The sequence below is a fragment of the Lutra lutra genome, chromosome 15 (genome assembly GCF_902655055.1).
Source record: "Lutra lutra chromosome 15, mLutLut1.2, whole genome shotgun sequence".
Classification (NCBI taxonomy): domain Eukaryota; kingdom Metazoa; phylum Chordata; class Mammalia; order Carnivora; family Mustelidae; genus Lutra; species Lutra lutra.
In genome coordinates, this window is record NC_062292.1 from 16,063,266 (window position 1) to 16,089,847 (window position 26,582).

General features: G+C 37.2%; 1 protein-coding gene across 1 annotated transcript in view; it reads left to right on the forward strand.

The window, feature by feature from the left end:
• The window catches only part of TOR1AIP1 (torsin 1A interacting protein 1), a 43,213-nt gene that overhangs the window by 8,220 nt on the left and 8,411 nt on the right, over window positions 1-26,582 (forward strand). The window contains 5 exon segments of the mRNA XM_047705104.1: window positions 9,581-9,622; window positions 10,452-10,538; window positions 13,003-13,059; window positions 16,364-16,405; window positions 16,929-16,997. Coding sequence (XP_047561060.1) covers window positions 9,581-9,622; window positions 10,452-10,538; window positions 13,003-13,059; window positions 16,364-16,405; window positions 16,929-16,997 — 297 coding nt within the window.

The following is a 26,582-nucleotide window of genomic DNA, read 5'->3' on the forward strand; positions in this document are numbered from 1 at the left end:
TCTCCTTTTTTTTTTTTTTTTTTTTTTAAGAACTAGTTGCAACTTCTTTGAAATTCATCTTTCACTTAGGTTCAGGCTGATTTCTTAAAGATTCAGGATTTAGTGTCTGGCTACCAAAAACGTTCGTTACATTATGCAACTCGTGCACTCATGCCCACCAGAGTTTCTCAAATGCTTTATTTAAACCCCCCCCCCCAAAAATTTTCTTTAAGTTATAATCTCTTAATTGGAAGAGGAGTTGGGAGTTGAAATAATTCAGCACTTTTACTTTCTATTGTAGATTTAAAAATTACTTTTATAAATACTTCATAATAAGAACTAACTTTTTAAAAACGGCTTTCCAGTTTAAAGAAAAATTTCTACACGATTGCCAGAGAATGGCATCTTCTGATTCTTTTTTATGGTAATATTCTTAGAGTATTAAAAGTGGCTATTCATGGAGCTTCAATATTCTTGATATCCCCAAACTGTTTTTTACACTCTCCTTCCTGCTGCCCCATTCTGACCCTTTCCTCAAAAGCATGGTTGACATGGAATATAAAGGTACCTCTCTTAAAGGTATCTGGATGGGGAGTCAGCCTCTGAGTAAAATCTTACTTGCAATCCTGTTTTTGTAGAGTCTATGAGCTAAGAAAAGAGACTTTGTGTGGCTGGCAGAGTCTCAAATATTTACTATTTGGCCCTTTATGGAAAAAGTTTACCACTCCCTGGTTTATATCAGTGGCAGGAATAGAGACCACAAATCACCCAAAGTGGCATTTGTTTAAGAGTAAATTCAGATAGTTACATACTTGCCTGGATGTAGATTTATTGTAGCACCCCATTATTAGCCTCTGTGGACACCACAAGAAGACAGGAGATACAAGGGCTCCTGTATTCTAGCTTGTCTTCTCTTTGAGAAAGCATGAGAGTTTGATTTATGAAATCTTTCTTTGTCCTCAGACAAAGCACAAAATAAAAGTTTAATTTCCTTGCATATCCTTCACTTCTCACACCAACACATTTGATAAGTCTCTAGGAATAGAAACTCTGTAATACTAATATACCTGGAACTTTGTATTTTCCTTAAAAACTGTAGCCAAGCAAAAGAAGGTGATACAGTTAGTAATTGGTTTCCACCAGAAGAGATGGTTGTAAGTGATCTATTCTTATAACAAGCAAGTTCCTAAGACTTTTGAAAGTACCTTTCCCTAATTGGTCGAGATTATTGGAAAAGTAGTACCTCCTTAACAGCTCCTTTAATTATTGCCATTTGTCTACTAAATGGCACAGCTTTTATGATTTTTTTCCCTCTTGGGCCCACTTTATTTGGAATTGGTGGCAGGGGGGAGTGGCTCTAGGCCTGCTGGGTCTGCAGCAGTGCTCACACTGAGCTGATCTGCCTGTCAACAATAGAGCCCACTGTGCCACTCAAGGTAGTATACTGCTCCGTGCTGTGTCTGTTGTACCACAGGCAGCCCATGTGGCCCACGAACAATGACCCATTGGGCTAATGACCCATAGCTCCATCGGCGATAACTGGTTGAGGGCAACCCCTTTGGTCTTGGCCATGAACACGGCCTTCTTGGAGATCTTGTGGTCCTGAGGGAATGGCATCCCTTTGCGGACCAGGTAGTAGGTGATGTCAGTGGCCAGAATGTCTAGGCTAAGACCTGTACCATGTTCTCACAGTGGATCTGAGGGACACCAGGGAATGCTGAGTCCTGCAGATCCTGGGTGGTGAAGCTGCCAGCCCCAGGCCCAAGCTCTACTCCCCTCAGCCAGGATGTCCCCAGCTATGGGCAGATGTACTCAGACCTAGCCTATTCTCTCTGTTTTGCCACAGCTTTATAATATTTTAACTATTTTTTTTTCTAAAATTAAGGGTATTACTGCTCCAAATAAGAGTTTAATTTCTCAAAGCTTCTGTGTAAGCATAGGGAAGAATAATACCTTTAAAAAAAATAAGTGTTTTTAACCTTCTACATGCAGAAGCCAAGGAGTTTAAAAAAGAGGAAGATGAATACAAAAGAGGGAAATGAAATTAAAACTTTTGTATAGTCCTAGATGCTGCTGATTCATCATCAGTTGTATTTAAATATTTATATATTCTTTGCAGCTTAGGTTAAAAAGATGAAAATGGAATGTTTAAAACCTTGCATGAAACCTAATTATTAAGCACTAATTTCACACTATTTTCTTGAGTTAAGTAATGTTGTCATGGTGTGAGAAATATTAACGAAAGCCTTAACTTAAAAATTTATTCTGTGATATAAATATCTATTCATTTATTAAACAAACATTTTATTTTTAATAACCTTCTCTATATCAGTGACTGGCCTAAATGCTAGAACCATAACGAGCCATGGGATTTTTTTTCTCTAGCTCTTATACTCATGATCTAATGGAAAAGAAAAACATGTTGGAAAAATTATTATAATTTTGTAAGTGTTAAAATGGTGCTATGTGTATGTGATAGCGTGGAGGAGAGGTTGGGAAGGTTTCATGAAGGAAATGGCATTTGACCTGAATTTTGAAGGGTCAGTAGCAAGCAGAGTGGGGAAAGAGATTTGCAGGTACTTGTAAATGTCGTGTAATAGACATCTCTGTTTATCTTCAGAGTCTGTGCAATATGAGAAATTAAACCCTTTTGCATTAGAGACAATAGTCTCAGATTAGCTGTGACTCTGAGATATGTTAAATAACTTATAGGATGACATTCTAACAGTAGACTTGGAATTCTTGACCTTCATTTACTAAAATGAAAACCATGTTAATCATCTGCCTTCGGTTTGGGTCATGGTCCCAGGGTCCTGGGACCGCGCCCTGCATCAGGCTCCCTGCTCAATAGGAAGCCTGCTTCTCCTTCTCCTACTCCCCCTGCTTACATTCCCTCTCTCACTGTCTCTGTCTGTCGAATGAATAGAATCTTAAAAAAACAAAGTTAGGGAAACTTAGTTTTAAAAAAATTGTAAATACAGGCAAGACAATGGGTAGACTGACATAGTGATGATTATTATCAAATCAAATAAATGTATAGGTTTTATTATTATTTAGAACATCTGATTCATGACATATCATTGGATTATGCATAAAGCATAAGGATATTAGTGATATTATCAAGATAACCTTGTTTAGCAAGTTACTGTTCATGTCTTGAATACTATTGATAAATATTGTTAGAAACATAAAATTCTATAGAAAGGGCTTTTAAAGACTAGAATCAAAGTTTTAAAAGGGTTCAAAAATCGATAAAATCCATGATATATTGAATACCTCAAATATAATGATAGAAAAAATGGGAGCTCCCTTATATAAATTGGTTAAAAATTTTTTTAAATTATCCCCCAGACTGATTAGATAATACATACATAAACAAAACAAAGGAAATCGAATTTTAGGCAACCTGTATATGAGGGATTGATTATTAGGTGAATTGGCTCTAAAGAAATTGACCTGGAGTTTAAAAAGTACATGGAAATAAATTAGGATCGAAAAGGGAAGGATAACTGCACTATATACCCCTCCCACTGGTAGCTCAATGAAGGAATATACAGATTCTGAAATCAATTCAGCCTTAAATTTTGCTATACCAAATATTTTTTAATTATATTTATAATTTATATATTTAATATAATTTAATATAAATGTGACTTCAGCAAAACTGCTTTGTAAATGAGTTACACTTAGAAGTTGTTGGAACCTCAGAAGAGTTCAGCACTCTGTCGTTTCTTTATCATTAATTTATCTTAAAAATTGAGGTATTTCTGGTTTCCCTCCTTTTCCACATGTAAGAAGCTTGGAAGTCACCATGCCAACCTAACAATAAATAAACACAACTGAAAAATCAAAAGCTCTTTTTGGATCTGTGAGAAAGGAGAGAACACAGGGCAAATCCCTGCCTCCCAGAGTAGAGAGACAAATACAGGATATCTTGGCTTCCCAAGAGCAAAGACTGAAAAGTGGAGACCTCTGCAGGAACCAGTTCTGGGGTAAAAAAACCTGAGCTATAACTGATCAATTGTAGGAGGCTCCATGTGAAGTCTGAGAGTGAAAAATGCCAAGGGGACCCAGTCATTATGGTGCCCCCACTGTACTGTGAGATTTACCTCCAGGAGCTTGACCAAATCCCCATAGTAAATATCAGAGAAAAATTCTCTCATGCTTTGGCAGGGAGAGGGGAGAAAGGAATCATTTGGAAATAGTCCAATTAACAAGGCCTGCCTTCAGGGCAGTCTAGTTAACCAGAGCCTGACCTACTGGAGTATTATCAGTATGCAACTGGGGGGGAAGGAAAAGACCATACTGCAGGCCACTCTAGACAACCTGTCCCACCTAAGGAGGAAAGAAAAACATTGTAGAACCACTTGTGAAGTTCACAGTTCAGAGGCATAAACTCACTGAAAGACTAAGAATTACAGGACTATGGAGCCCCTTCCCTCCCCCCAGACCTTATCACTGCATTACTGAAGGCTTGTTTACAGCAGTTCCTGTTACCCAGTCCATCATGTTCAGCTCTCAGGACAAAATCTTGAGATTAAGATTTGGTGTCAAGACATACACAAAGGTGGGTGCCTGATTTCGGCTCTGGTCGTAATCTCGGGGTCGTGAGATCAAGCCCTGCATCAGGCTCTGAACTGGTTATGGAACCTGCTTAAAGATTCTCTCTCCCTCTTCCTCTGCCCCTCCCACATGCATGTGCATGCATTTGTTCTCTCTCTCTCTCTCAAAAAAAAAGGAAAAGACCTATCAAAGGGAAAAAATAATTGGAAGAGCCCACCAACATCAGAACTGGGTATGACAGGAATGTTAAGAGTTATAAGATCGGGCGCCTGGGTGGCTCAGTGGGTTAAGCCACTGCCTTCAGCTCAGGTCATGGTCCAGGGTCCTGGGATGGAGTCCCGCATCGGGCTCTCTGCTCAGCAGGAGACTGCTTCCCTCTCTCTCTCTCTCTGCCTGCCTCTCTGCCTACTTGTGATCTCTCTCTGTCAAATAAATAAATGAAATCTTGAAAAAAGTTATAAGAACAGAAATCTAAAACAACTATGATTGATTTTGCTAGAGAGTCTAGAGTAGAGTAAACAGCATGCACAAACAGACAGGGTGAACAAACAGAAATCCTAAGAATCAGAAAGAATTGCTAGAGATAAACAAACACTCTAATAGAAATGAAGACTGCCTTTGACGGACATTGTAGATTGGATATGGCTGAGGAAAAGAAAGTTCTGTGCTAGAGGGCGTATCGATAGACTACTCAAATAAATGGTAATGTGATGTGATAGAGGTGTTAACTATGCTGTGATCGTGGTAATGCAGTATATAAATGTATTAAGTCAGTATGTTGTAGACAGACTTACACAATGTTTATGTGTCAGTTACATCTTAATTTTAAAAACCAGAATTCTCAACCAAAAAGAAGTATCAAGGTCTGAAAAAAAACAACACCCTAGGGCTATATAGCTATAAAATGTTTAACACACATAATGGGAGTGGCAAAAGAAGAAAAAAGGGACACAAGAAATACTTGAGACAATAATGATTAAGAATTTCTTCAAGTTAATATCAGACACCAAATCACAGATTCAGGAAGCTAAGAGAACACCAAGCAGAATAAATGCAAAAAAAAAAAAAAAAAAGAGAGAGAGAGAGAGAGAGAGTAATACACCTAGGTGTTTATCATTTTCAAACTACAGAAAATCAAAGACAAAACCTGAAAGAAGCTAGAAGAACTGACCTATAAAAGAAAAAAGATAAGAATTACATTCAAATTTTCTTCAGAAACCATACAAGCAAGGAAGGAGTAGAGTGAATGATTTCAAAAAAAGTGTAGAGAGTAAAAGACCAAGCCTAGTACCTTGCAAAATTACCATCAAAGGTAAAGCCTTTAGCCAGGCTAACCAAGGAAAAAAGAAAAAAGAAGAGATAAAACTAAGAAAAAATGTCACAAATTACTATATATAGAAGCAGAGGAATTGCTTCCCAGCTCATCCTGTGAGGCCAGTATTCCCCTAATACCAAGCCTAGACAGATACAAGAAAACAAAACTACAGATCAATATCTCATGAATATAGAAGCAATAGTCTTCCACAAAATATTAGCAAAATGAGGCCAAACTACGAAAAGAATTGGGCACATGACTGGTTCAAGTCAGTAAAGCTTGTGACTCGATCTGGGGGTTGTGAATTCGAGCTCCACATTGGGTGTAGAGATTACTTACAAAAGATACACTACAACCAAGTAGAATTTGTCCCAGGTATCCAAGGCTGGTTCCACATTTGAAAGTCTATCACATCAACAAACTAAAAAAGAAAAGTGACATGATCCTATTGATAGATGTAGAAAAAGCATGTGACAGAATCCAACACCCATTCGTGATAAACAGGAATAGAGGGGATCTTTCTCAGTTTCACAGTACTACAAAAAATCTAAACAGCTAACATCAAAATGGTGAGAAACTGGAAGCTTTTGTATTATTACAAGTGCTAAAAAGGAATAAGCTGTCAATCCATGAAAAGACATAAAGGAACCTAAATGCATACTTAGGCAGAGATGGTCCGGCTCACCTTTCCTTATTAACATTGTGCTGGAAGTTCTGGCAAATGTAGTAAGACAAAAGGAAACAATAGGTATACAGGTTAGGAAGAAAGAAATAAAACTGTCTTTGTTCAATGGTAATATAGTCATCAATGTAGAAAATCTAAAAGAATGGACAAAAATAGGAACTGGTAAGTAATTATATAACAAGGTTACAGGATGCAAGGTTAATATACCAAAGCTAATCACTTCTACATACCCGCAAAGAACAAGAGAAACTTGAAATTAAAAACAATGCAATTTACAATAGCATGCTCTCCCTAAATGACATACTTAACTATAAATCCAAGATTTATACAAGATTTATATGGGAAAAACTATAAAACTGATTAATAAAATCATAGAATTTCCCAAAAAATGGAGATATTCCACATTCACGAATAGGAAGACTCAGTGTTGTCAGATACAGCTTCTTTTCTACTTAATCTATAGATTCAGTGTATTTACAATGAAAATCCCAACAACTTATCTGAAGTTAGAAACCTCTGCTCTGCAAAAGACGGTAACGAGAGAATAAGAACAAAAGGCACAGACTGAGCGCAAATACTTGCAAGTGACACATCTAATAAAGGACAGTTATCCAAAATATACAAAGAACTCTTAGCACTCAACAATAAGAACACAACCTGATTGAAAAATGAGCCAAAGACTTAACAGACACCTCAATGGCAGATACACAGATGGCAAGTAAGCATATGAAAAGATGCTCTACATTATACATCATCAGGGAAATGCAGTTTAAAACAATATACCACTACATATCTCTTACAATAGCCAAAGTCCAAAAAACTGGCAGTGCCAAATGCTAACAAGAATGTGGAGCAAGAGGAAAGCATTCAATGTTAGTGGGGATATGAAATGGTACATACGCTTTGAAGACAGTTGGATGGTTTCTTACAAAACTAACCACAGTCTTACTATATGATCCAGCAATTACGTTCCTTGGTATTTACCCAGAGGAGTTGAAAACTTAATGTTTACACAAAAACCTGCACACATATATAGCATCTTTATTCATAATTGCCAAAACTTGGAATTAACCAACATGTCTTTCAGTAGGTGAATGGATAAATGACCTGGCATGTCCAGACAATGGAGTATTATTCATTGAGACAGTAAAAAGATTAGTGGCCATCAAGGATTTGGTGGTGGTGGTGGTGGTGGTAGGGGAAGGATCAACAGGATGGAGACCAGGATTTTTTTAGGGCATGAAAATACTCTGTATGATGCCGTAATGATGGGTACTTGTCATTATACATTTGTCTAAACCCACAGAATGTGCAACACCCAGGAGTGCACTGTAATGTAAATTAGGGTCTTTGGGTGATTATGGTGTATAAATGTAGATCCGTCAGTGGCACCACTTTTCAACAAATAGACTACTCTAATGGGGGATGTTGATAATGGAGGAAGGAAACTATGCATGTGTGGGTCAGGGACCATATAGGAAATCTACCTATCTTGCCCTCAGTTTTACTGTGAATCTTACTGCTCTTTAAAATAAAAGAATTAATTTTAAAAGTAATGATCATTGCTGACCATATGCCATTATAAACAAGACTAATGCAGTGGTAGATGGGTAGTAGACTAGAAATCAAAAGAGCCCTGTGATCAAGTCTTTTTTTCATCATCTGTTCTGACTCCCTTAGAAAAGTCATTTAATATCTATGAGCATTACCTAGGAAATTATTCCCTTATGACCTTGTGAGAATCAGATAGCAGACATGAAGGTTTTTAGAAAATTAACTAGCAGCATGTAAATATCAAGGGCTTAACTATTAAGAAGATAACAACGAAAGACATGACCACTGATTTTTAAGAAAACATCTGTTTGCATGCTGTGGGGTAAGTTATATATATATACAAAAGACAAGTATAGAAATACTTACATGCCTAGAAAACTCCAAAAAGGGAATGATATCTTTTTATACGAATGGAAATATTCATGAAAAAAATTTAAGAGAATAGCACTAAGGCATATTTGGCTTTCCATTTTTCGTTTTGGAAAAGAAAATTGAAAAGACAGTCTCCCTAAAGATCCTAGATTAAAGTGGAATCTAATATACCAAATTCTAGCTTTTTAAGAGTAACATAGTTACTATGTGCAGTTACAGTTAGTTATACCAAAAATTTTGCAAATATATTTCACATATTGATTTTCATTTGCCACTATTATAGTAGGAATAGTTTGACCAATGTTATATTAATATAATTAAACTGACCTGAACAGAAGATTCCTAAATTCACCAACTAATTTGTTGACACTTGTCTTTTACAGTAGTTTTCCCTTTTGGAAAGCAAATACAGGTTAAGATAATTAGAGGGAAAAGAAACAGATTTCGGCTTTGTGAGCAATCTGATTCATGCTACTTCTCAAATGATCACTCTGCAATATTTTAGCCCAATTAATGCAAGGCCACATTTGGATTTATCTCCCTTCAATTAAAAACCTTTCAGAATACCCCATATAAAAATACTACATTTAAAATTTGTTTGATACATTGTGTCATTTATCTTTGTCCAGATTCTCTGCCTCTGAGAAATAATGGTGTTCATGAACTTGCTGGAGCTAGACAGAGTTTGTTTCCCTCTTTCTTCGTTTTTGGCTATATCAGTGCAATAAAGAACTGATTTGTCAGTTCTACCAGGATGGTGGGTGTCTTAAGAGTGTAGGGACTCTGGCAAATAGGAGAATGAGAATACAGTTAACCTATATAGGGACTGGAATATTTGTCCACAGAGAATTTAATGTTTTCTGCAACAGGTTACATTTTAGAGTTCAAATGGACCTGGCAGCTAAAGGAAAAATAAACTTTCTGATCCTAGTTTGTGTCAGACTTATTTCTCACATAACCTAGAGGTAAATGATGCATATATTTTCAAGATTTAATAGAAAAAAAGTTAGTTGGTCTGTCTTTATGTTCCCTTTCCTAAATTACATGCTCTTACTTATTTCTGAGCTTTAGCTTTTGGTATTACATGTGACATGTCTGCTTTTCTTTTCTAGAAGCCACCAGTATCCAACAGAAAGTCAATTTTTCCGAAAGAGGTATTTTCTATTAAAATATTCTAAATGGTTGTTTTTTTGTTTTGTTTTGTTTTGTTTTTTGCCCATTAACATGAGGTATAGTTTTGATAGTACTTTAGAAAGAGTAGAAAATAGTGTTTTTCTTCGGGAAAAGAAAAAAATCCATGCTTATCTGAACTCATAATTGGGCAGGTAAAATAGGATAGAGTGAGGGATGATAGTCTTTATATGCATTTTAAGCATCTTTTGTCTGAGTTAATAATTTTAAGCAAAGTTAATAAAAAAAAGATTCTGGCATATGCTGGCCTCTGACTATGGTATTAAAATCATCATTTTTCCAAAATCAGCCTGTGAATAGTACAATAAAATTTAGTCCTATTTTAGAACCCACATAATCTAAGGTTAACTGCATACTAGATGTTTGTATATGGATGTATGTGTACATCCCCCTTTCAGAAACACAGAGGGACATATGTATACATGTGTGTGCCTATATAAATCTTATTGTATTTACACACTGACTATATATAGTTCCCCCCAGAATGTAGAACTTTTCCACTACTTAATGCTCAATTGTTTACTCTTTGACTCTATAGTAAAGCCTCAGAATAAAATCTTGTAGATATTACTCTGAATATTTGTTTGAGAGATAATTATGTGCCTCAGAGAACATTAATGAGCTCATTTTAGCTTGTATGAAAATTTGTGATCCAGAATAGTAAGCATAATAACAATTCTATATCTGATAATTTGAGAGGTCTCATTTTACTGTTGAATTATTTGTTTTTTAATCTAGATCGTTAAAGTATTGAGTAAAGACTCTACTAGTGTATGATTTACTTCTTTTTAGGAGAAACTGAACAGGACGATCAAGACAGCTCTGACAGTGATATTACTACTGTTAAGGTCAGATCCGGGGATTCTCTTGATTCTGGAGGTAATATTGCTTTATATACGTATGACTTTATCTTAGGAGCTGTCTTTTTAGTTAAAATATAAAGGTATTTGTGAATTTGTTTTTAAAAAAATACTTCAAAGTGTTTTATTAAAAGTTGTGTACTTTTTACTATTTATTAAAATTACTGATTTCATGTGTACATCTAGTTAGTAGTAATGCCATGTAACATGTAAATAAATAAGTCACTTTTTAGCCTATTTTGATATTAATGGAATAGAAGATACTTTTTGTGCTCGAAAGAAGAGTTATTTGTAGTTTTTTAAAAACATATTATGGAGAGGGATGCCTGGGTTGGCTTAGTGGGTTAAGCATCTGCCTTCAACTCTGGTCGTGATCTCAGGGTCCTAGAATTGAGCCCCATGTCAGGTTTCCCTCTTAGGGAGTCTGCTTGTCCCCCTCTCTCTGGCCCTCCCTCCTCTTGCATATTCCTGTGTGTGTGTGTGTGTGTGTGTGTGTGTGTGTGTGTGTATGCACACACTTGCTCCCTCTCCCTCTCAAAGAAATCTAAAAAAATTTTTTACATCTTACAGAGAAACTGATCTCATTGGCATTGGTACTCATTACACCAACAGGAATGTTAGTTAGATTTTAGGAAGTTTTAATATCCCTAGGTAATTGCTTTTATCTCTGGATTGTTCAAATTCACACCAGGTCAGTAATAACAGTTTATGATTGTTCACGTGGATTTGTGTAGTAAAGGAAAGAATTGACTAAAGAGGAAAAAATACCAGTTGGGTCTTAAGAGGCTTGGGAATCAATTGTAAACTCTGCAGATAATGAATTTATATTTTAGTCCTATGAAAGAGTAATTTTTTTACTTTCCCCTCACCACCTTTTGAGAATTTCTGTAATTCCTGTTTTACTTCATCGTTCCATTTTAAAAATAAGCTCATAAGCTGGCCTATGGGCATTTGGTATTCGCTCTATTTTCCACCCTTCCTCATTTTCCCCCATTCTTTCTTGATACAGAAATCCCAAAGGAGATATGCACCATTCTAGCATAGTGGTTAAGAACATGGGCTCTGGAGCCTGAATCCCGGGGTTCCACTCCTCCTCTACTAGGTTGGTGCCCTCGGGCCATTGTTTAACTTCTGTGTTCCTCAGTTTCCTCATCTGGGTTTTTAAGAGGTTAAATTAAGTCACATGTGCAAGCACCTAGAAAGTACCTGTCACATAGTAAGCACTGAAATTCATCGTTCTTATTAGTTTTGGTATAAGTTTTGGTATAAGTATACATAAGGCTCTAAAAATTAGAGACTGATTAAGCCATTCATATAGCCAATAATTTGACGCCATTGCTACTAGCATATAGCTCTTCGAAACTACGTAAACCACAGGCTCTGTGATCCCTTTAGAATTCTAGTAATTCTTAATGAAGCACATACCCGCATGTGGAAGAAAACTCTAGCTAAAGAACAAAAAGGGGAGCATATTAAGAAGAATACATATTTTCCTAGATTATTTCCTGGGCTAATTATCACAGAAGAGGTACAAGAAGAAACAAATGAGCCAAGGGGGGAAAAAGAGAGGGGGGGGGCAAACAAGGAAACAGACTCTTAACTATAGAGGACAACCCGACCAGTAGGGGAGGGTGGGTGGGGAATGGGTGAAGCAGGTCATGGGATTAAGTAGTGCATTTGCTGTGCTGAGCACCAGGGAGTATGTGGAAGCGTTAAATAACTTAATCCTACATCTGAAACTAGTACTATACCATATGTTAACTAACTGGAATTTAAATAAAAACGAAACAAAAAACAGATCCATTGGAGTGCAGGAAGAAAATACTAAAATTTCATGTATATTTATATTTCATCCATTTAAAATGTCTGTTTTTATTTTATAATAAATGCAACACATTAGTTAATATATTATTTCAGTAATATGTTTTAGAGATTGATGCTTGGAATTTTTTAGTAATAGAATATGGTAAGAAAAATATTTAGCCACCACCTTGAATATGTCAAATGCTCCTGCTTCCAAGATAACAATCTGATTGCTTTTGAACAGGTTTAGTTATGATTCCCATCTTTATATGAAAACAAGTTTTTAAAGAAGAGTAGACTAAAATATATAATGTATTGGCCACTTACAAGAAAAATTTGAGGCAAAATGGGTAGTAATGATTTCAAGAAGATCCATCATAAACTAAATGTTCCCAACTCAAAGCTTTTATTATCTCCCTTACCTCATGGCATGTTCCATACCTTACATTTTTCTCTTTAGGAAGTGGTTAGGGAAAGAGATAATTAGTTAATTTTTTAGATACAATATGACTCTTTAGAAACTTTTTAAAAATAAATTGTGTGCCCAAGTATTGAATTCCCTGGGGTTTTACTGAATATCTTTGCTTCTTTATTACTCATTGTTCTCCTATAAAATATGCACTTAAAAAGTATACTATACTTTATAGTGTACTGTATTTATTTTTGTTGCTGTTTTTTAGATCAGACCACCAGATCATCAACTCAATATCCAGAATCATTTTGGCAGCCATCACAAAGTAAGTAAAACCGTGTCTTCCGTTCTTAAAAGTCTATCTGTGTGTGTGGTCAAATGCTGTTCTTTTTTAAAGATCCTCTTTTCCAATTTAACATGCAGTGTTCAAAAAGAGATCTCGTGAATGCTAAAAAACTCATTCAGCATCTTGAATTTGCTTCAGTTCTGTACTTAAGCTTGAATTTAAAAAACAAGCATCTGCATTCTGTGACTTATTGAATGTCCTTGCTTCCCATATAAATTTGTTGACTGTTTTCAGTTTAATTTAACTAATGTAGTTTGAGTCTCCTTACGTGTACATATTGTAATAAGGATATAAAATTTTATATGTAGTATGATTTGAGCTCTGTTGCAAAAGTTTGGAAGGTTGAATAAGTAATAAACCAAGGTATAGTAAAAAGTTAATGATAAACTAGGTGGTAGGTATATAAAAATCTTATAGCCTCACTTACAATCTTAAAAATTTTCACAATGTGTTGAGAAAATTTAACAAAAGAAAAGATTAGAAAGTAATACAGTAAAATGCTAATAACAGTGATTTGTTTAGGATGGTAGAGTAATTGGTGACATTTTTCTTTTCCTTCTGTATTTTGCAGATTATATACCGTGGATATGTATTTCTTGGGTTAAGCAGAAATGATAGTTTCTTCCCTTCCATTTATAAATCAAGTCCCAGAATTTGAGTTATTTTTTTTTTAAAGATTTTTTATTTATTTATTTGACAGAGATCACAGGTAGGCAGAGAGGCAGGCAGAGAGAGGAAGGGAAGCAGGCTCCCTGCTGAGCAGAGAGCCTGATGTGGGGCTCGATCCCAGGACCCTGGGATCATGACCCGAGCCGAAGGCAGAGGCTTTAACCAGCTGAGCCACCCAGGCGCCCCTGAGTTAATTATTAATCAACCTAAAATATCCTTGTATATAAAATTTTCAAGGACTTTTTTTCCTTTCCACATCACCTTTTTTTTTTTTAAGATTTTATTTATTCATTTGACAGAAATCACAAGTAGGCAGAGAGGCAGGGAGAGGTGGGGGGGAAGCAGGCTCCCTGCTGAGCAGAAAGCCAGATGCGGGGCTCAATCCCAGGACCCTGGAATCATGACCTGAGCCAAAGGCAGAGGCTATAATCCACTGAGCCACCCAGGCGCCCCTCTACATCACCTTTTTTAAAATAGGAGACTGTCTATTTACTTAATAAATAAATAAAGATTTTTATTTCTTTATTTGTTGCAGAAAGAGAAGCAGGCTTCAGCCAGATACGGGACTTGATCCCAGGACCCTGGGATCATGACCTGAGCCAAAGGCAGAGACACTTAACTGACTGAGCCACCCAGGTGTCCCATGAGACTGTTTTTAAAGAAAAAGTCTTTAGAAATCTGTTTTGTAATTACTGTGTTCATAGAATTCCATTTTATTTCACTTTTTATATATTTAGTTTTTGGAAGGTTTGGGTTTGAACTTAAAACTGCAATAAAACAAAAGCCACTGAGACAGGAAAATAAATCATTTGTGTAAAATTACTTGCTGAATCATCTGGTATCTTTGCCCTTTGTTATTCTATATCTTTGATCTTTGGACGCTCTTAAAAGTATCTCCATATAGGGTGCCTGGGTGGCTCAGTGGGTTAAGCCTCTGCCTTCGGCTCAGGTCATGATCTCAGGTTCCTGGAATCGAGTCCCGCATTGGGCTCTCTGCTTAGCGGGGAGCCTGCTTCCCCACTCTCTCCGTCTGTCTCTGTGCCTACTTGTGATCTCTCTCTCTCTCTTTCTCTGTCAAGTAAATAAATAAAACCTTTAAAAAAAAAGTATCTCTGTATATAAATTATGCTACATGCATACAGTAGAATACTTTTTAGTTATGAAAAATGAGTACTCCGTATACTAATGAATGGGTGATTGAGATATATATCCTCAAATCTAAGATGCCATTATTTTATGTGTCACCAATTAAACTATGACACATCCTTGATTATAAGATACAGATCTAGGGATACCTGGGTGGCTCAGTCAGTTAAGCATCTGCCTTCAGCTCAGGTCATGGTCCCAGGGTCCTGGGATCGAGTCCTGCAGCATCAGGCTCCTTGCTCGGCAGGAAGCCTGCTTCCCCCTCCCCCTCTACCTGCCTCTCTGCCTACTTGTGATCTCTGTCTGTCAAATAAATAAAGTCTTAAAAAAAATAGATACAGATCTAAGTCAGAGATTTTTTTTTTTTTTTTAAAGTACTTCTTGGGGTGCCTGGGTGGCTCAGCCGGTTAAGGGTCTGATCATGGTTTCAGTTCAGGTCATTCCGGTTGTGGGAATGAGCACTGTGTTGGGCTCTGCACTCAGTGCAGAGTTTATTTGAGATTCTCTCCCTCTCCTGCTCCCTCTCCTTCCCCTTCTGCCCTCCCACTTCCCATGCTGCTCCGTCTCTGCTCCCTCACATGCACATAGGCTCTCTCAAATAAATAAGTCTTTAAAAGACATTTTAAAAAGCATATGTCTGCTTTTTTTTTAAAAAGTATTTTGTTGGTATAGACTGAAAATAAATCTGAATGTTCATACGTCTTATTCACTATGGTATTCCTGCCCATAGTATGTACTTAATAAATATTTATGAATTTTTAAGTTGTACATTTCTAAAATGTTTTATTTCTTTTACAGCTAACGTATATTGCATTTGTATGCTGAAAAAAATTGACAAATTTACTGTGACATTTGTATCAATCTGTAGAAATAACTCATTTCTTTAGGGCAGATTTGAATATTTATTTTGTTATAGTTGTTTGAAATACCATTTCTAGTTGTCCCATTGTATCATTTTACAGTTGTCTTTAGGTACCATCCCAAAACAAAAAATAGCATCTTTCTCTCCATAACTGCTTTGCAATGCCCACAACATTGCTTATATAGTATATATTAACATATATGGACTGCCTGGGTTTATATCTCAGCTCTGCTACCTCTAGATATGTAATCTTGGACAAATGATTCGTTTCAGAGTCCTGATTTGTAATTAGGAATAATGGGATCAACCACATAAAATGTGAAAATTAAGTAAAATTATACTTCATACTTGGTAAACATTCACTGCATGCAGCCATTATTTCGATGGTATTGGTCCAAAAGTTGACTTACTAATATTTAATTCTTGAATACTTTCAAGTTTAGAAAAGGGAAAAAATGGGTATATTGCATGTTTGGGACTGATGAAAGAAAGGTTTGATTTTGGGGGGATTTTTTTGGTTTATAGTATCCATATTATATAACTAAAATGTCTGTGCAGTTCTTATTTCCATATGTTGTATGACCTTATCTTTCTGGTCTGTTTTAGGTCGAGACTTCATAACTGTTGATAAGCACCCTTCTGTGCTAAGTATGTGGTTGGTTGTCTCTTCTTTTATCAGTCAAGTAATGTTGACTTTGTCAAATTTAGATTTGAATAGCATTTTAAGTAATTTTATCCTCTTTGCTTTTTAATCCCAGCACACATTGGTACCAAATGTGTAATTACTCTGTGATGCAGAAATGTGTTTAGGACTATTTGACCTGAAGTAACTTAATTTACAAGAATAAATGGTGAACTTTTTCTTCTTAATACTGAAATCAAGTTCAGTTATTATTGAATTCAGTCATTCTCAGACCAGAACAAAGGTCTTGTACATAGGTTTGTCTATTAGGTGATTATATATTTATTTGCTGCCTATTTTACTTTAAGTAGTGGTTCATCCTTCATGGTATGATATTTTAACGTTATCTTTTACTTCTGAACCTATTGATTTTGTTATTTTCCTCCCCAAATTTGTTTTGCCTTTCTGATAAATTTACCTTGTAAATTTGTATGGTATACATTTTCAAAGTATGTGAAATGATAATCTTGATATATGTATTTGCTTCAGGCTCGGGATATCAAAAAAAACCTCAGGAATGGTTTGAACAAGCTGCAAGAATAAGGGCTAGGACACAAAGTAAGTTGATAAATCTCTACCTATCCCTGAAGTAATTTTATTTGTTGTCTTTATTATTCAACATACAAAAATACTTAGTTCTTCAGATAGGGATTTAGACTGTGATTTCATTAATAAAGAACAGCTATGGGGGCGCCTGGGTGGCTCAGTGGGTTAAGCCGCTGCCTTCGGCTCAGGTCATGATCCCAGGTCCTGGGTTCAAGCCCCACATCGGGCTCTCTGCTCAGCAGGGAGCCTGCTTCCTCCTCTCTCTCTGCCTGCCTCTCTGCCTACTTGTGATTTCTCTCTGTCAAATAAATAAATAAAATCTTTAAAAAAAAAAAAAAAAAAGAACAGCTATGATTACTGGTTATTTCCATCTGCTTGGAGGAGCAGAAGATGGTGTGGGAAAGCCGGTGGATGATGGGTCCAGACTTCACAAGTTGTCAGTTCTGTCTACTCTCCTGACAGTACCTGGTTTTTATTTGTAGCGGACTTTGTTTCCTTTTATATAAATAACCACTTAGAGCAACTCTGCCTGCCCATTGTATTAAGTAATAAAGATTGAAACCTACAAATAGTATATTCATGTTTAGGTTTAAATGTCACAAAATTTGAGAAATACCATAGATAGATATGATGAAATAATCATGCTTTGAGTTCAGTATCTTTCATAATTTCTATACCTGTGTCTGGATTAAATCTTGACTGTGTTAAAAAAAAAAAATAAGTCACCCTTAACCTTTTATTCCTTCTTTATTCATCTAACCACAAAAAATCTCAAGGTCATCAGGTACTCCCTTACTTTTTGTTTAGATACTATGAAAATTCCCATCACATATTTCTTGCTCAAGAAATGACTAGCTGTAGGGGGGCATCTGGCTGGCTCAGTTGGTGGAGTGTGTGACTCTTGATCTTGGGGTTGTGAGTTCAAGGCCCACACTGGATGTAGAAATTACTTAAAAATAAAGTCTTAAAAAAAAAAACAAAAAATGAAAGGAAAGGACAAACTGTAATAGGACAAGATTACCTTGTAGTAAACAAACCTCTGTGGCTTCGCTTTTCTATCATCAGCAAAGTAGTGACGGTCACAGCTCATTTTTTCCCACCAGTGAATTTATATCCCACATGTGAGTTCTTCAGCCGTCTAAAATTGAAAAAATATTCTATCCTTGCTTTATTGTTGGCTGTCATTCCATATTGTATGTACCTTGCTATCAGAAAACCATTTCTTGGGGCACCTGGGTGGTTCAGTTTTAAAGTGTCTGCCTTTGACCCAGGTCATGATCCCAGGTTCTTGGGATTGAGCCCCACGTCAGGCTCCCTGCTTGGTGAGAAGCCTGCTTCTCCCTCTCCCACTCCTTCTGCTTGTGTTCCTGCTCTTGCTGTCTCTTTCTATCTCTCAAATAAATAAAATCTTTAAAAACAAAAACATTTCTTCTTACAGTTTGCTCTTTCTGACCTATTATAATAAGAAAGACAAATATTAATTATTTAGCTTACTAGGATTATATTTATAACAGGTATCAAAAATTAAAACTTAGGGGTGCCTGGGTGGCTCAGTGGGTTAAGCTGCTGCCTTCGGCTCAGGTCATGATCTCAGGGTCCTGGGATCGAGCCCCGCATCGGGCTCTCTGCTCGGCGGGGAGCCTACTTCCTCCTCTCTCTCTGCCTGCTTGTGATCTCTCTCTGTCAAATAAATAAATAAAATCTTTAAAAAAAAAAATTAAAACTTATAGGGTGCCTGAGTGGCTCAGTTGGTTGTCTGATTCTTGACTTCAGCTTAGGTCATGATCTCAAGAGTTGTGAGATCGAGCTCCAGGTCAGGCTCTGTGTTGGGTGTGGAGCCTGCTTTAGATTCTCTCCCTCTGCTCCTCCCTTCCCCCACTTCTCTTAAAAAAAAAATTAAAACTTACTTTATAGATCTGAGAAATATATTCTTAGAAGTAAAAATGGTTGGGGCGCCTAGGTGACTCAATGGGTTAAAGCCTCTGCCTTCGGCTCAGGTCATGATCCCAGGGTCCTGGGATTGAGCCCCTCATCGGCTCTCTGCTCGGCGGGAAGCCTGCTTCCCCCTCTCTCTCTGCCTGCCTCTCTGCCTACTTGTGTTCTCTGTCTGACTTGTAATCTCTGTCTGTGAAATAAATAAATAAAATCTTCAAAAAAAAAAAAAGTAAAAATGGTTGAGTTTAAGTATATACACTATATAAATCTGGGAGATCTGTTGTGTTAGTTCTTAACTATGTAGTCTGTATAATTTATAGCAGATACATTTCTTCCAAGTAAGTGAAGTATAATACACATTGTTACCAAAAAAATGTTTGTATAATTTTTATTTCCTCTGATAAGACACTGTGCAAATGCAGTGCAGAAAGGAAAATAATGATGTTGAAGATCTGATTGGAATGTAGAAATAGATCTTTTTAGTTGCTAAATTGATAGCTAAGTCTTGGTACTTTATCTGTTTGCATCCCTACTTTATCTTAACTTAGTGTACCTAATATGGTTTAAGTAACTGTATACTGATTAATAGCCATCTACCGTATATAGTTTTGAGAGTTATATAGAAATTATGTACCAGAAGTAGGATGCAGATACCAGAATTTTTTAGACACTTAACCACATGAGGATTTTAAGATAAGAACAGTGAACACGAAGAAAATATTTTCGATGAAAGTGGAAGACTGCAGTGATTGTCATACAGCCTTATAGACCCTTTCAGTCCAAAATCATTTTAAAAAATTGTTTGCTTAGCATTCTGAATTTCATATTTCATTAAATTTACATTTCTGCCTGCTTTAGTGCTAAAAAAATTAATTTTCATATTTAGGTGTTCAGGAATCTGGGATTTTAATTTTTTTTTTTTTTAAGATCCCATTCATTTATTTGACAGAGATCACAAGTAGGCAGAGAGGCAGGCAGAGACAGAGGAGGAAGCAGCTCCCTGCCGAGCAGAGAGCCCGATGAGGGGCTCCATCCTAGGATCCTGAGGTCATGACCTGAGCTGAAGGCAGAGGCTTTAACCCAGTGAGCCACCAGGCACCCTGGGATTTTAAATTCTTATTGTCATCCTGGGGCGCCTGGGTGGCTCAGTGGGTTAAGCCGCTGCCTTCGGCTCAGGTCATGATCTCAGGGTCCTGGGATCGAGTCCCACATCGGGCTCTCTGCTCAGCAGGAAGCCTGCTTCCCTCTCTCTCTCTCTGCCTGCCTCTCCGTCTACTTGTGATCTCTCTCTGTCAAATAAATAAATAAAATCTTAAAAAAAAAAAAAAATTCTTATTGTCATCCTGTGTTAGCACCACTTCCCTGGGTAGACAGGTCCCAGTTTGGGTTTCTGTCTATGTCCTACCCTTTTGGGGAAGATGGTACCACTATCTTTATTTTTCCTATTTCCCAGATGATAAAATGGTGAGAATAGGGAAGAGTTTCTATGCAGGGGTCAGACCTCTGAATCAGTGGTTCATCAGTATACGTGCTTTGGAACTTCTCTAAAAGTAGTGCAGAGACACGAAAGAGAGTTTAGAGTTAGAGCTCCAGTCCCAACTCTATTACTTACTAATAGAGTGATCTTGGTAAAGCTCCTTAACCTTCGTAAACCTCAATTTTCTTTCCTTTAGAGATAATAGTGCCTATAATTAGGTTACTCTAATTAGCTTAAGATGTATGTGAACACAATTTTTAAGTCTAAATAATAAATGAATAATTACTAGTGTTTATTGTTAACAATATATTGTGTAATAATAATGACTATGAAAGAGTCATGCCCTCTGCTCTTGACATTTATAGAGTGATTGATTGTTCCTGTACTCTTCACACTGGAAAATCTTGAGCTTTATCCTTTGTGTGTGTGTTTTTAAGGAATTTCTGTCACTGGTTTTTTGATTTTTTTTTTTTTATATTTTATTTATTTATTTGAGAGAGAGAGAGAACACGAGCTAGGAGAAAGTCAGAGGGAGAAGCAGACTCCCCATGGAGCTGGGAGCCCGATGCAGGACTCGATCCTGGGACTCCAGGATCATGACCTGAGCTGAAGGCAGTCGCCTACCCAACTGAGCCACCCAGGTGCCCCTCTGTCACTGTTTCTAATAATATTTTTTAATAAGAGGGATAGAGATGCTCTGCCTGAGCAGTAGATACCTTATTAAGTTTGTTCCTGTTCTGTGAAGTTTATATTGCATGTTATATAATAACTGTTCTTCAGCTGTCCATCATTAAAATCATTATAGAAGGGCGCCTGGGTGGCTCAGTGGGTTAAGCCGCTGCCTTCGGCTCAGGTCATGATCTCAGGGTCCTGGGATCGAGGCCCGCATCGGGCTCTCTGCTCAGCAGGGAGCCTGCTTCCCTCTCTCTCTCTCTCTGCCTGCCTCTCCGTCTACTTGTGATCTCTCTCTGTCAAATAAATAAATAAAATCTTAAAAAAAAAAAATCATTATAGAAGACAACTTAACAATTTTCATACATTATCTCATTTGAACTTTGTAACCATGGAGTAAGATATTCAAGATAAACATTTTTTTTTTAAGATTTTATTTATTTATTTGACAGACAAAGATCATAAGTAGGCAGAGAGGCAGGCAGAGAGAGAGGAGAGGGAAGCAGGCTCTCCACTGAGCAGACAGCCCCATGCGGGGCTTGATCCCAGGACCCTGGGATCATGACCTGAGCTGAAGGCAGAGGCTTTAATCCACTGAGCCACCCAGGCGCCCCAAGATAAACATTTTCTTGATGGCTTTTTTTTTCTAAGACAATTATATTAGGTTTCACATGTCCTTTCACTGCAGTTTCCTCTGCTGCCATCCTCATAACTTTTTTAGTCATTTTATTAAAGTATGATTGCGTACATTTAATGTATACAACTCAGTGAGCTTTGATATAAATATACATCTGGGAAACTGTGACCATCTGGGAAACTATGCCATAAGTATATCACCTCCAAAAGTTTCCTCCCACCCTCTTTATTTATTATTATGTGTGTGTATGATAAGAGCACTTAACATAAGATCTACCCTCTTGGCAAATTTTAAATATACAGTACAGTATTGTTAACTATAGGTGCTCTGCTTTATAGTAGAGTTTTAGGACTTACTCATCTTGTATAACTGAAGCTTTGTACCCTTTAATACCTCCTCATTTTCTCCTTCCCCCAGAAATCACCATTCTACTCTCTGCTTCTGTGTATTCAACTATTTTAGATTCCTCATAAAATGAATTGCTTGTCAGAACCTACCACTCTGTTGTTTTATATGATGCAAAACATTGTAGATTTTATATGTATTATTAACACTATTAAAAATTAGAGGATATGGGATGCCTGGGTGGCTCAGTTGGTTAAGCCACTGCCTTTGGCTCAGGTCATGATCCTGCAGTCCTGGGATGGAGTCCCAAATCTGGTTTCTCCTGCTTTGCGGGGAGCCTGCTTCTCCCTCTTTCTCTCTGCCTCTCCCCCTGCTTGTGCTCTCTCTCTCTGTGTCAAATAAATAAATAAAATCTTTAAAAAAAAAAAAGGATAATGTGAAAAGATACTTGTATTTACTTACAGGTATAATGATTCATACAGGGGCGCCTGGGTGGCTCAGTGGGTTAAAGCCTCTGCCTTCGGCTCAGGTTATGATCCCAGGGTCCTGGGATTGAGCCCCACATCGGGCTCTCTGCCTGACGGGGAGCCTGCTTCCTCCTCTCTCTCTCTCTTCCTGCCTCTCTGCCTACTTGTGGTCTCTGTCAAATAAATAAATAAAATCTTTTAAAAAAAATAATGATTCATACCTTGATAATGAAGAAGCAGCAGTATGATTGTTTTATGGTAGCCTGGTGTAACTGATTCCTTCCTAGTAACCTAACCTATATTCTAATAAAGGGATCGTTATAACATTTCTGTAGCATACAGTATTACAGTCATATTCATAATACAGTATTGGAAACATTATTACCTTTGAAAAAACATTTACCGAGGCGCCTGGGTGGCTTAGTGGGTTAGGGCCTCTGCCTTCGGCTCAGGTCATGATCCCAGGGTCCTGGGATCGAGCCCCGCATCGGGCTCTCTGCTCAGCAGGGAGCCTGCTTCCTCCCTCTCTCTCTGCCTGCCTCTCTGCCTACTTGTGATCTCTATCTGTCAAATAAATAAATAAAATCTTTAAAAAAAATAAAAATAAAAAACATTTACCTGTGATGATAGGCCAATAGGCAGTTTCTTCAGTTACTAGAGAGTGAGGTATACAGTATCCTATTTCTTTGAAAACAAAGTTATGAAACAGTAAGAAAACTGACATTATGAGTTTTATATGAAGTATCACTCCTTTTATGCCTATGAAAGGATAGGCTATCCTCTTCCATACAAGTCTTGTGCACCATGTTCTACACAGTGACTACTTAGGAGAAGACAATGACACAGAAACATCTCCTACAGTTCTTGTACAGTTAATTAGATTTTCACACCAAGACATTCATACACATAAAACAGATAAGCTCATTGACTGTACAGCATGTTGGTTATTTATTGTTCATTAGGTGGAAGTGCATCATCATAAAGGTCTTCAACCTCGTCTTTGTATCAAGTAGGCTGAGGAGGAAAAGGAAGCGTTGATCTTGCTGTCTTAAGAGGGCAGAGGCTGAAAAGGTGGAGAATGTAGAAGGGGAGGCAGAAAAGGCAGGCACATACCACAATACTTAATTTCTGTCTGATTTTTTGCCTTCTCATATCTCAAAAAATGTGTCTATATGGCACCAACTTTCTTCCACCATAACCTTTAGTTCCCGTGCCTCTGTCATAAAAGAGTCCATGTTGTAAAAGAAGTCAAAGGCAGTCTTGAATAATTGGAAGCCTTCTGCCAGATTATCTAACGTCAGTTTGTTTTCGGACACTTCTTCTCCGTCTTCTGCCTTCTTCCTCAGTGCAGGCACACTCATCTCCATCAGGTCATCTTTTAATTCCTCTGGTGTGCTCTTTGCTCATGAGTGTCTCTAAGATGCATATCTTTGTTTTTAATTCCAGTATAATTAACATACAGTGTGATATTAGTTTCATATATACAGTATAGAGACTCAGCAGTTACTCAGAGCTTCTCACAGAAAGTGTACTCTTAATCCCCTTCACCTGTCCCCCCTCCTCCCACCTACCTCCCCTCTGGTAACCATCAGTTTGTTCTCTAAGAGTCTGGTTTTTTCTTTTGTTTCTTTTTTCTTTGTTTGCTTTCTTTGTTAAAGTCCACATATGAGTGAAGTCATACGGTAGTTGTCTTTCTCTGACTGGTTTATTTCACTTAGCATTATACCTTCTAGATTCGTCCATGTTGTGCAGATGGCAAGATTTCATTTTTTATACACACACACACACACACACACACACACACCCCCCAGATCTTCCTTATCCATTCATCTATCAGAGGACACTTGGGTTGCTTCCATAATTTGGCTATTGTAAATAATGCTGCTGTAAACATAATGATGAGTGTATCTTTTCAAATTAGTGTTTTCATATTCTTTGGTTAAACACCGCATAGTGGAATTACTGGATCATAGGGTAGTTCTATTTTTAGTTTTTGGAAGAACCTCCATACTGTTTTGCACAGCGGCTGCACCAGTTTGATTCCCACCATTAATACAACGAGGATTATTTTTTCTCCTCATCTGTGCCAACACTTGCTTCTTGTGTTTTTGATTTTCTCCATTCTGACAGGTGTGAGGCGATATCTCATTGTGGTTTTGATTTGCATTTTCCTAATGATGCGTGATATTGAGCATCTTTTCATGTGTCTGTTGCCATCTGTGTCTTCTTTGTAGAAATATCTAGTTCATGTCTTGTGCCCATTTTTAATTGGGTTATTCGTTTTTGTGTGTGTTGAGTTATAGTTCTTTCTCTATTTTGGGTACTAATCCTTTATCAAACATGTCATTTGCAAATATTTTCTCCTATTATGTAGGTTGTCTTTTAGTTTTGTTGATGATTTCCTTTGCTGTATAGAAGTTTTTTTATTTTGGTGGAGTCCCAATAATTTATTTTTGCTTTTGTTTCCCTTGCCTCAGGAGTCCTATCTAGAAAAGAAGTTGCAGCAGCTGATGTCAGAGACATTATCATCTGTGCTGTTTTTTAGGATTTTTGTGGTTTCAACTCTTACATTTATTTAGGTCCTTAATTCATTTTGAGTTTCTTTTTGTAGATGGTTTAAGAGAGGGGTCCAGTTTTATTCCTTTGCGTGTAGCTGTCCAGTTTTTCCGATACTGTTCGTTGAAGAGACTGTCTTTTTCCCATTGCGTATTCTTTCCTCCTTTGTCGAAGATTGACTGTGTAATAATGAGTTTGTTTCCGGGCTCTTTATTCTGTTCCACTGACCTTTATATCTGTTTTTGTGTCAATACCATACTGTTTCGATTACTACAGCTTTTTAGTATAGCTTGAAATACAAGATCTATACCTTGAAACCCTTCACCCCTTACCTTTTCTGCCACATCCATGATTTCTTTCATGACTTCCTTGGTTGGCTGTATTGTAAATCCTCTGAGGGCATACACATCTGGACACAGTTTTCTCTGGCAGGAATTTATTGTTTTGGGTTTGATGGCTTTTTCTGTAATACCTATGGCATTATTAAAGTATTAAAGTCGGTTTTTTTTTTTAAGATTTTATTTATTTAGTTGACACAGAGAGAGAGAGAGAGCGATCAAGTAGGTAGAACAGCAGGCAGAGAGAGAGAGAGGAAAGCAGGCTCCCTGCTGAGCAGAGAGCCCGATGTGGGGCTTGATCTCAGGACCCTGAGATCATGACCTGAGCCGAAGGCAGAGGCTTTAACCCACTGAGCCACCCAGGTGCCCCTTAAAGTCGGTTTTATGCAATTATTAATACTGCATCTTTATGTTCATTTACATTTCTTTCAGCTGCAAATGGCACCATGTACAGTCTGTGTGCATAAATTCTGATAAATTTTTACTTTTGTCATTTGTGTGTATTTTATGATAGCAAATGATAGAAGAGTATCTACATATATGTTATGTGTTCACAAAATATCTTTTTCTTAATATTTGAAAATACTTCTAGGCTATCCATTTCTACTGTAAGTTTTTTCAAATTGTTCCAAATCATTAAAAAATTTTCCAATCTATTTATTTTAAAAAATAAACACATGGGGGTACCTGGGTAGCTCAGCTGGTTGAGCGTCTTCCTTCAGCTCAGGTCATGGTTGCAGGGTCCTGGGATCGAGCCCCGTATCAAGCTACCCGTTCAGCAGGGAGCCTGCTGCTCCGCCTGTCCCTCCTCCTATTTGTGCTCTCTCTTTCTCTCTCTCAAATAAATAAAAATCCACATATAAGTGGACCTGCACAGTTCAAACCTATATTGTTCAAGAATTAAGTGTGTATGCCACATTTTTTTATCTATTCATCCATCAGTGGACGCTTAGGCTGCTTCCATGGCTTGGCTATTGTGAATATTACTGCAGTGCACATGGGCACACAGATATCTCTTCAAGACCCTAATTTCATTTCCTTTGGGTATACCAAAAGTGGGATTGCTGGATCATATGGAAGTTTCATTCTTCAGTTTCTGAGGCGCCTTTATACTCTTTTCCATAGTGGCTATAGCAATGTAAATTCCTACCTACAGTATACAAGGATTCC